This window comes from Anthonomus grandis, chromosome 12, assembly GCF_022605725.1.
Source record: "Anthonomus grandis grandis chromosome 12, icAntGran1.3, whole genome shotgun sequence".
Lineage (NCBI taxonomy): Eukaryota > Metazoa > Arthropoda > Insecta > Coleoptera > Curculionidae > Anthonomus > Anthonomus grandis.
Window position 1 is genome coordinate 9,638,675 of NC_065557.1, and position 12,370 is coordinate 9,651,044.

General features: G+C 27.5%; 1 protein-coding gene across 2 annotated transcripts in view; it reads left to right on the forward strand.

The window, feature by feature from the left end:
• The window catches only part of LOC126742712 (protein turtle homolog B-like), a 472,815-nt gene that overhangs the window by 445,861 nt on the left and 14,584 nt on the right, over positions 1 to 12,370 (forward strand). For both annotated transcript variants that reach the window (XM_050449495.1, XM_050449496.1), the window contains exons 12-14: positions 348 to 460; positions 853 to 1,048; positions 7,333 to 7,563. In XM_050449495.1, the coding sequence (XP_050305452.1) occupies positions 348 to 460; positions 853 to 1,048; positions 7,333 to 7,563 (540 nt within the window). The remainder of the gene's footprint in view (positions 1 to 347; positions 461 to 852; positions 1,049 to 7,332; positions 7,564 to 12,370) is intronic.

The window sequence follows — 12,370 nt, forward strand, 5'->3', positions numbered from 1 at the left end:
AACTATTTGAACTAATCGGTTTTCTTTACAACATACCATTTTATTGAGAATAAATAGCGCTTCTGGTCTAGCTTTTGTTAATATCTTAAGAAAAAAATTGAGCATCGCTTCCAATTAAAAAAAAAGAGAGTTTTTCACTTAGGCCAAGTTCCCTATATCATTACCTCTTTTTAAGTTTTCAATATCTACAGAAAAATTAATCACATTTTTCCAGACTAACTAATCCTGGGTCTAAAGTATGATATCACGCTTAAAAGATATTTTTAGGTTTTTTATCATATAGGTTTAAAAGCCTCTGAGAAACAGTATACGTTATTTACAGCGTTCTTTTTTCCAATTTTTTACAGGTCGACCAGACCAAGTTCACAACTGCAGCACCACCAACATCTCAATGACCTCGTTACAAATCCGATGCGCCGAGGGCTTTAATGGAGGACTTACCCAAGCGTTTCTGTTAGAAGTAAGTAACCGAACTTTATTTATTCCCTTATCTTACCTAAATCAAATTAACTTTTATGCCCCCTAAATAAAAAAAATTTATTAGTTCCTATCGCGATTACGAACCGAACAAAAGTTGTCCGATGCAAGTCGCCGAGACGTCGACTTAATTTATTCCGTTCGTATTCTACAAATAAGTTATGCTAAACTTCCAAATAAAATTTCGATTAAACCGGGCAAAAATTTAAGTCAACTTGTCAAGTGAATCGTAATTTAAATTCCCGGAGGGACACGAACTTTTTCGGGCGGATTTTTAAATTGTCATTCGGGAATAAAATACTACTGTTTTGATCAAGATTCGTAATTTCTTTTTGATTAGTTTTCATGCCGTTTAATTTTCTTTTTTGTTTTTAGATGAGAGAAAGTCAGACGCAACATACAAAATATAATTTGACCTCACCGGTTGCGAGGTTCTCAGTGAACCATTTGGAACCTGGAGCACAGTACCAGGCGGTTCTGTTTGCTTATAACTCGAAGGGTAGGAGTGAACCTGTTATTTTACAAGCTTCGACCTTAAGATTGCCTGAGAAACAATTAACTGCTGAGAGAGGTACAGGAAATTGATTGTTATTTTAAGTACCATTTAAAATCAAGAATTAGTTTTAACATATGACATATAAAAAAAAAATTATTATGTAAGGTTGGTGTATTATTAAAAAATAAAATAGGAATATTCTTTATGTTACAGCTTTTAAATTGATATGTTTGTATTTAATTTCCATCTATGTGCAACCGTGTATGCCTTCAAGCATAAAGCTTGTTAACAGGTACAGAAGTTATAATATTCAATAACTGGAAACTTTTATGTGTATTAATTATTTTGTAACAAAGGGTTTGGTATTGGCATTTGTAAGAAAATTACGTTTTATAATTGGTGTAATTTAAAAGAGGAAAACACCCGTTTAAATTTATTACGTACTGCATTTGATTTATCATAAAGAATGGTTTGATTTATACTAATTTGCTTTTATATTTGTTTTTAAAACTGTTTACATATTTTTTATTGCGTGAGTTAAATTTGTGTTTTAAAGCTTTGCGCTCTAGTTTTAAATATTGGTATTTAATACCTACCATTTTGTTTAATTTTTTTTATTTTTCAGCAAAATTTTAAAATATTTCTTATATAAAGTAAATGAAAATATGAACTTTAGGGCAATAAGTTTTTAAAACCAATATGAATTTATTGATTATAAATTGTGTTTTTAAAGATAATCAATAAATAATATAACAAAATTAATAATATGTCAAAAATGAAAATAATTTTAATAATATACTTTAGTTTAAGCTGAGTCAAACTAAGTAAAATTACATACCTTAGCAAAAATGGTAAAATGAATTTAAGTACATCCTAACCATTTAAGTTATGCATAAAAATTATGCAGTTTTAATTATTATATAAAAAAGTAGTTGCTGTATTATTCATCAAAATGTTTGGATCAAAAAATACGAATTAGCGATAACTTAATGGTTAGTGTTCTGCTTTTATACTGTACGTACTAAAGAAATATTAAAAACTTTTTACGTTTTTTTCTTATTTGGTTCTATAAAAGTAGATTTTTAATATAATTTCTACAAAAAAAAAACAAAAATTTAATAAAGAATTTAAAATTCCTAAAGAAAGCAGAAATGATTATTAAAAGCAAATGCAAGAAAAAACTGGCTAAATAATATTTTTTTTTTAAAAATTGATTGTTTTTCATAAAATGTTTCTTAAATTTGAATTTCAGTTAAACCAACTAACGGAAAATTAAAAATAGTCAGCCTGAAACATTAGCTAAAACTGCGTGAGCTAATTATTTAAATTATGTATGAATTATGTAGTTTAAATGCTTATATGGTTTTTTTATTAGGATTATTAATAATAATTTCAATTAAATTCTGAAGGTTAATAATGTATTACTTTACAAAGTTCCTAAGCTACATTACTAAATAAAAAAATGGTAAAATACTACGATGAAGCCATCTTAATAATAAAGAAAAAATCTTTACATGAAATGTAACTGTTTAAGTGGGAAAATATACAATATAATCATGTATAATAGATGCACTTTTGCCGAGATACACTGCACAGTTTAACAAAATTTTCAAAAACATTTAGGTGTTTGAACCAGGTTTTAAACGCAAAAAAAAATAAATTTTAAAATAATTATTAAGAACTGGCTTAAAAATAAAATGTTTAAAAAAATTAGTAATCAATCCTAAATGCTGCTCAAAGTTGATAAAGATTACACGGTTTAAAATAGCAGGAATAAAAATACCTAAAAGTGCATCGTTACCATTTAAATTATGCTAAGAAACTATACATTTAAATGCTAATACGGGTTTTTATTAGAATATTTTTTAATAAATTTGCTTATATTTTAAAATTAAATAATAGTAATACTCTATAAAGTTTTTATGGCACATTAAATAGCCAAAAAGTGACAAAATGCTACGGTAAAGCGATTCACAAAAAATGTGTACGTGAAAATTAACTGCTTAAATTAAAAAAAATATAACCATTTAACTTATGCACAACAAATTACCCGATTTAAAAGTTAATATAAAAAAATTATTTATTTACAGTTTAAGATAAATACCTAAAAACTTTTAGTTGTTCGAAATCTAAAGTTTTCTTCTTAAATTCGATATTTGTTTTTATTTTTAATATTTCTTTCTATTAAAGTTAGTTTTTAATTATTCTTGTGAATTGTTAATGGAATATTTTAAACAAGATATGGTCTTTTGTTATGTTAATTGATTAAATGCTAAAGAAACACCAACTGCCAACATTTGAATTGTATCGCCATTTATAAAGAGGATGACCATATATTTTATAAAATAAAATATATGGTCATTCTGGTAGATACCAGCTAAAGATGCATCGTGACCCTTTAAATTATGCATAGAAATTATACAATTTAAATGCTTATACATATTTATAGGTTTTGATTTTTTATAACAAATATTTTTATACATAAGAATTAAACAATTTATTACTTCACAAGGTTTTTTTAGTGTGGCAAAATCTTATGGCAAAGCCATTCACAAAAAAAGTACATAAAAAGTAACTGCTAAATTGGGAAAATGTACAGCATACCCATTTAATTTATACAAAATAAATTACACGTTTTACATGTTTATAAAAAATATATAATTTATTAATAGTTCCAGATAAATAACGTAATACTTCTTGTTATTCTTATTTTACTGTTATATTTACTGAAAACATTTACAACAAATAAGAACTAAAATATTTTTTTAATCAAACGTTTTTCAGAGTTTTTAAAAAAATTTCCTTCTACTTAGGTTGATTTTTAACGTTTTCTACAAGAACAAATAACTATATTTTTTTCAGAGTTTAATAATTTATTCAGAACACTAATAGGAAACAGAAATTAAACAAGTAAAACAAATAATGAATAATAGGCCAAAAACTAATCATTGAAAAAATAATTTTTGAAAGATGTTAAAATGTTTAAGTGTGGAGCTTTAGAAAAATAAGACTTATATAGTTAAAAGCAGATCCAAATTACTATAGCTATTTTAATAATTTCTAAAACAAAAATATTGGATTCAAATTAGGAAGGTAACATATAAAAGTGTATACATATTTTATAAAGCTGGTATATATATTGAGTTTCTCCTATTTAGTTTTAAACTAATAAGCCCATAGAAAATATAAATTATATTCTGTAAAGTGACAATGGCTAAGAGTGCATCGTGACCATTTAAGTTATGCACCATTAATTACTCTAGTTCTTAATAATTGAAAAAACGAAAACTTTATATCATCTTGCCTTAATGCTGTTTTTTTTATATTAATAATTTTAATGTATCTAGATAAAACTTTTACTAAAATATGTATATTTGGACCAGTATTTAAGATTTTGAAACTAAAAAGTAAATAAAAAAATATATTTTTATTTAGTGTGGTGTCCTGTGCATAACTCATATTAGATAAATATTATAGAGAACATTGTCTATGTAGACGAAGTCCTGGGCGTGGTTAAAAATTTAATTTTAGAGAGGTTTTAAGGTTTTATTTAAATAGCCTGTTACTATATCCATTTTGCATTAATATGTCGGAATAAAAAATGTGTGTTATGCATATTATCACACATTTAGATATTTGAAGTTTAAACGACACAAAAATTTTATTAATTTATCTATAGAAATATGTGAATGTAAATATTTTATGTCAAAAAATGAATATTTTCCCCGAACAAATTAGTAAAATAGACGGTAAATTTTATACTAATGCGTAAATAAAACCAGTAAAAAGCGAATATTTCCTCAACAAACATACGGTGAGCAAACAATGGTATAAATTCTAAAAAAAAAAAAGCGACACTAAAGATTTCCTTCACTCTACGCTGGACATTTTTAATGTCCGTCGCTCCGTGTACTGGACAATTTCATTTGTTTGCCGATAAAACCGTGGAAAAGACGACTGTCAGCAGGGAAACCTGGAAATTCGCATTCGTTTCCCATGTCGTTGAAAAATATGTTTTTTCCTCTTTGTCCAAATAATCCGTAAAATGCTTTTCACGGGTGCTTTTAACGGCCAACGCCGCTATTTTATTCTATTAACGTTATATAATAACAAGACTAAATCGTTTTTATTATGTTCTCTATAGTAAGAAAATGTACTTTCTACTGACCAAGTTAGTGTGTTGTTTTTAAAGCGCTAATTTTCCATTGTATTTCCACTTAAGAGTGTTTAAATGGAATATACTATTTTAAAATAGTTTTATTGTGCTTAACTGCATTATTTTCTTACACATTTAAAAAACACTTATACTTAAAGAAATCTTATTTAGAGATATACGGTGCATTTAAAATTCCAAAAGCGTGTTACCGAATTTGTACACTGGACACTGGCCGATTTTATAATGGGCTTTCCGTAAGCAATGCCCGTGTTTGCCTACTATATTATACATGGCTTGACTTGTCTTTCTGAGCTGCACCTGGTGAATTAAGTGCAAAGTGAATAAATGGAGTTTTTTACTTTCCTCAAACGGCATCTTAAATTTTGTGTTTAAAAAATAGGAAAAACTTACTTTTAGGTTTAATAAAAGCCATTTTAAGATAAAAATTTAGAGCATAAATAATGACATTTTTTTTGGCAGCGGTGGCTACTTTATTAGGGCATAAGGTCACTTATTCCCCAAAGATTTTATATTTACTAGAAATAATAAAAAGAACCTAAAAGGATAAAGTAATAAACCATATTTTAAGGAACGGTCGAAGCCTTAAAATAAACATACATAGAAACATAAAAATTACAACAGGGGCAAAAAAATTACTCCCAAAAGCATTTGATACAAAATTATATTCAATTCCTCTAGGTAGAGTTATTGGCCATTCTGACTCTACTAAGTACACAATGGAAGAAGGTTCTAATGAATTAATCACGAATATCTTGCTAAGTTCTACGCAATGACTGCAACCATTATATGTTGCCATTTTTCAACCACTAAAATTAGCACGAAACAGTACTCTTTAAAATGGCATATTAGTAATAATGGGAGGAAATGAAAATAAGAAGATTTTGCACCCTAAATGGATAACTGTATTAAAGAAAGGGTTAGCCCAGAATTATTAAAAATGACTTTAGGACTTTTGGGTGCTATCCATTTGATCAAAATTATGTTGGTTACTCCAAACTTTTAATACACATCAATATTACTGATACACTTTAAAACAAATAAACGAAGAAATAAATTAACAATTTAAAAAGAAAATTTAAAGATTTTAAAAGGAAAAAGGTAAATAAAAGGAGTTTTAAGAATGTAAGGGCCAGTATAATAGAAAATAGAAAAAAGAAAAATAATGGGTTAATAAAATTTTGAAAAATTAGCTTAATTATTCAAATGATAATATTAGGTGTTAATCAATCGATAACACTTGTACCAAAACTTTAATCAAAAAATGTTGCTACTCCTTTCGACTTCTTTACTGGTCAGAAAAGACAGAAAAAAAAATAAAAAAAGTTAGAAATGACAAAATTTTTTGAAAAATTTAAAAAATATATAAAAACAATAGTCGTAAAAAAAGATCATAAACATTTAAAACGAAGAATAAACAAAAATTAAAAGCTTTAAATATAACCAAAAAGAGATCAAGAAATATTAAACAAAAAGAAAGTTTTGAGCCTCATTAATCTTTTGAACCATTGCTAAGTATAAAAAAAAATATGATCTCATAGACTACGTAATGGCAATAGAAGCAGAATTTTATCCAGGTGTATGTGTCGGCCTTAGTTAAATAGGTGTAAAAGTTATTATTATGAATAAGAATGGTGCATATTGGAAATTGCCTGATCGCGACAATATTTTGTCGTATGCTGAAAATGATATTTTCTGCAAAATGATTGCACCTTAGATAATAAATAACAGAGGATTTTTTCTATTTCAAAGAAAAATTTTAAACTATTCAGTTGTTCCTTTTAATATCATTCTAATTTCTACAGAAAGGAAATATATTAAAACGTGTTTTAATTTGAATTTTTTTGTCTCTTTTAATTTGTATTAATGGCTATAAATTTAGTTTTTTTTTGTTTGGATATAATTAGGAAACATATTTAATATAAGGTTTTTAATTAATATTGAATTATTATGTATAATAAAACCTTATATAATAAGTCACCAGACCAGTCTCAATATAAATTTTTAATCTAATTTGAAGCTTAAATATCCCGTGAAAGGACACCCTTACATAATATTTACATAACCGTTACATTACTTTTCTGCTCAAAGGCTCGACCTGATGAAAAACCGACAAAATTCTTATATAAATTACCAATTTTCCCCCATATAAACAAACCCATTAATAATTCTTTTCATTTCGCAGACTCACAACGTTTGCCCTTCCGGTTTACCCCCTTAATGAGCGTGATTATTGGGGTCGTTTCCGCCCTCCTAATAGTTCTTTTAGTTGTGATTCTGGTGCTGAGGGTACAGTGTGCCCAAGGGGGCGATCACCGCAGGAAGGAACAGCAGCGCCACAAAAACGCGGTGGTTTCGAGCGCTAATTTGGAACACAGAGGTAGCGGCAGCGGAGCTACTTTAAGCGACAAAGGGGGTAAGTTCAAAAAATCATTCATATTTAAAAAATATACTAATTATTTAAGTTATTATTGCTGAAGTTTAATTACATCGCGTACTGATATGAATTGTTAAAAACTAGTCGATTCTTACGTAGTCTTGCAAAATTACATGAGCCTGAAAATAAAAGACATTAAGAATCCGAATCCTGCGATCTACAGACCTTAACACAACCTAAACGTGATATGACAAAATTAAAATTGTTTACGGTCGTTTTAAAAAGTTATATCAATACAAAAATCAGTTACCATCAAACACCAAATATTTGCTTTGCAATTCGCTTGTACTGTCTTTGGTGGATTATACAGACATTGTGTATGGCGACTTACTAACCGTATCTTTGTCAAGGATGATGCAAAAACTGCAAAATAGTTGTATGCGTTTTTCCTTTAATATATCGTATTGGGACCACATTACTCCTTATCTAAATTCACATTTTATATTAAATATGAGAAATAGAAGGAAGTGTCATATGTATAATTTAATTTACAAAATAATTAAATTAGGTCAGCCGCCATATTTAAGGGACTTATTTTTTTACCATGATTATATTATATTATATAATAATATACACATGTAAGAAATGCAAACTTGATTAGAATTCCATTTCATTGAACATCAGGTTTTAAAAATTCATTCCAGTATGTAGGCATTCATATGTGGAACAAGTTACCGGATTACATTAAAAACAGTTCACCAAAGAAAGTTATTGCATATGTTAAAGTAAGTCTTCTTAATTCTCAACTAACATAGGCATTTTAACAAATTCACACCAATAAATTTTTATTAAAAAAGTAATTAATTTATTTTATTTAATTGCAACCATATTATTAGTTCTTACTTTTTAAATCAATACTGGACTTGTTGATCTTGCAGGCAAAAAAATAAAATTTTAAATGATTTTGGAATACCTATATATATATATCATTTTTGCGTCCTGTTGCCCTGGTTGTCCAGCCTCGGCTCGTGTTTTTTGCTGCCCTTCCTTCTCTCTGCCTATTGCACAAATGGTACCTATATTAATGTAATTGATATAGTAAATTATTACCCTATATTTTTTTTGTTTTTAGCTTTTATATGTTTTTAGGGTTTAATAACTTATTTTCTAAATAATTATAATTGGAAAAATCTTTATTCTTGTTTTAGTTGTAATTAGGTTGGTATGTTTTAACGGTCTGAGCAGCACATGTGCGCTAGCTCGTCTATGTCTTATCGGTTGTTTCTTCGCCGTTCAGTCCGCATTACTCTTACTATTGTGTAAATTCTTGTAAAAAAAAATAATTTTCTTTGTACAATGTTTAAGTGGTAATAAAAGTCTTTTGAATTTGAATTTGAATTTGAATATGAGGCTTTGGGAAATTGTTACTAATACTTTTTAACAACAAATGGCATGGACTTGCTAGTGATAGACAAAACCAGTCAAAAAATTTTGTATCAATCACTAGAGCGCGCTTTCCATACAGAAAAGTAAAGACGGACAGATTTACAACTGTCCTCATTGCATTACTATGATTTTTTCCACTTTGACATATATTTATTTGATGTGCTATATTTTTTAATGTTATTTGAAGTATTTTACTTTAAATAACATTCTATCTGAATCGATTTTAACACAACACGTCGTTCTTTGAATTTCATGCTATTTTTGATAGATATGTCATTCTGTCCATCAGAAATTTCAACAGCATAATCATCAATCAAGCATGACATTGTTCTTTGCAGCCACGTATTATTGATTTCCTGAGCAGTCTGAAGAATTTTCGTTGCAAAAAATCATTGATTTTCGTTGCAAATTTTCGTTGCAAAAGAACAACGAGATGGCTCTTATAGTATTAGTACAAAATTAATTATACAAATTTAGTATTACAAATACAGTATTAATACGAAATTAGTAGATGATAAATGCTTTTTTTTTGTTACATCTAATAATCATGTAATAAAAACTTAAAATATTAATTTCGAATGCCAATATGAAGATGTCGATACTAGGATAATGTTTGACCTAAAAATTTAAATAAATAAAAACTATCAAAAATCCTTTAGAAGCCTATACTACATAAATAAAGAATAATTTATAGGTTATAATTGTAAAAAAATAAAAAGCAGAAAGCAACCACATAGACTCCTCGAGAATCCAACCCGGTACTCTAAGGTACCCTAAGTACGGGAACCCCAAACGGGGGTTTTCCGTGTTACTTGAGTTCGTCAAAAAATGATAAAGGACGAAACCTTAAACCTTATAATGTACCACATATCATATATGGATCCTTACTATAGAGGCATGCGTTGACAGCAGTCCGTCAGATTAGTAAAAGAATCTATCTTTAGAAAAATATGTCGTAAATTATATTTTTTTTCAAAAAATTATAATTAATAAGTGTCCTCCTTACTTGCTAGAGAGGATTAAATACCAAACAAACATTTATAACTTGAATTTATGATTTAAGAGGTTTATTACCCCTCCCCCTCATACGACCAGTTTTTTTCAGCGATCTTTCTCTTATAACTTTTATCGGATTTATAATGATATTCCTGCAGATCTAAAAGCTTTATTGGAGAGCTTTTTTAAAAAAAAAGGTAAAATTACTGCTTTAGTAGCATGGTGTTTGGTCACGCCTTATGTAATGCTTTGATTAAAGTTTATAATATATATGTATTTTCTTTTATACGTTTTTCTCAGTTTTCTGCAGACTACAGTGGTAGTATATAAAATTTTTCAATTGTACATTTGTTTTTGGCTCCCTTTTTGTATCAATCAATGACAAAATTAATATTATATTAATTAATATTATTTATATGAGCATGTAACTTTAAAACGAATAAAAATTGACCCAAAAGTTAGTTATACATTTTTTTACTTAAAATAAAGCGTACCTTATGCCTCTAAAATTTGAACATAACAATACAGGACACCTTGTGTATAACATATTGAGTGCTTTCATTTCAAAACGAACCAACCTTAATAGCTTTTTAAAAAAACAAAAAAAAAAAGTAAATCTAGATAAACAGGGAAAAGTTTAATTTTATATTTGACAATTTTCTGTGAATCACCTGCTCACCTCCAGCTTACCTCACTTTGATATGTCAAATGGGACTCCCCATTGTGTGATACATCCATTATAAGCAGCATTAAAATGTCTATTCATGTTTGTTTTAAAAGAAGCTATTAGGCGTGGTTCGTTTTGAAATGAAAGCAGTGTATACTGAAAATTTATTATATTCATAACACTCCTTGAGTTAAAAAGTTGATGAATATAGCAGTATTAAATTATCATTGCATAATAGTAATTGATTCACACCTAAAATGGAATCAATATGTACTATATTTGCGGAATAAAATAAAAAGTTTAATTCCAAAATTTTAAATTTTGCGTGAAATATTAAACAAAAAAACAATTATTATGACATACAAAGCATTTGTTGAACCATTACTTGCCTATGGAATATTGGTGTGGGGCGGTATGTATTCTAGCAATCTAGAACAGCTAAGGACTAGTCAAAACTATATTCTTATAAGTTATTATCTGTTCAGTTATTTTTAAAAAAGCAAGACTGTTTCCAACCTCTCACCTTTACTCTATTGAAAGCTGCAGTATTTGTGCACTGTACTTATTTTCTCTTTGTAAATTTACTTATTTAAAAGATTGGATTAAAACAAATTTTATACAACACAAACACAACATTAGGCAAAACATTAACAAACACACAGATTTAACATCTCAGATTTACCACCTATTAAGCACCCAAATTTTACAACCTAATTCCACTAGATATCAGGAATTTAAAAAACAAAAAACTAAATATATATGTCAAGCATAAAAATGTCAAATAATTCATTTGTAATAACTTAAGTCTTTTTTTGAAGTTTCTCTAATACATCAATAAGTATGTAGTACGCTAGTTTTTGTGTAAAATAATTACATATTATGTAGATGCCAATTTTGATCCAATTCGTTATACAATATTTATTTATTGCACACACAGGTATGCTTACCTAGGTGCAATTTAAACCTGTAAGAATTTATAATAAAAATAATGCTTACTAGTATGTAAGTATTGATTTGTAAATTTCTTAAATAGGATAAATAAAATAAAATAAAAAATAAAAATTGCATTTTTTCTTCTAAACAGTTATAACTGTAATAGATATCTTCAGCTTTTTTGATAAAAAGTTAAATGGAAATAAAAAACACTTTTTGAAAAAGTCAGCAAAAAGTTTCGTACTTTTTATAATCTGAAGTAAAAATAATAATAGATAAAACAATATTTTAAACACATACAGTAAAAGTACGAATTTTACCGCTGATATCAGACTTCATACTTCACACACTCTTATTATTGATACTAATAAATAACATATTTGAGTTTTGTCGACAAATAAAATGATCTTCAGATCTGACCGGTAGTCTTGAATAATAAGCATTAACATATATCCTCAATTTCTATTTAATTCCTTTTTAATGATTCTAATTGAGAAGAAACATCGAAAAGTGTATAATAAAGTTGGAAGAAAAACTAAATTGCACATAAAAATATACGTCAATTTCAATGCTTCAGATAACGAGGTTAACTGTAATGAAAATAATAGCCAAGCTGTATGAAAATCTATAATGAAAACAACAGACAAGGCGTAAAATTTGAATTGGTGATTTCTTTTATTTTAATGTTCATGAAATATTATCGCGATGTACGCGATGTTTTCTGTTACAGCCAATTTTCAATTATTTATTAGTTAATTACACTGTCTCGGTAATTATTTAATCCAGCAAGTTTGCTGTTTACCA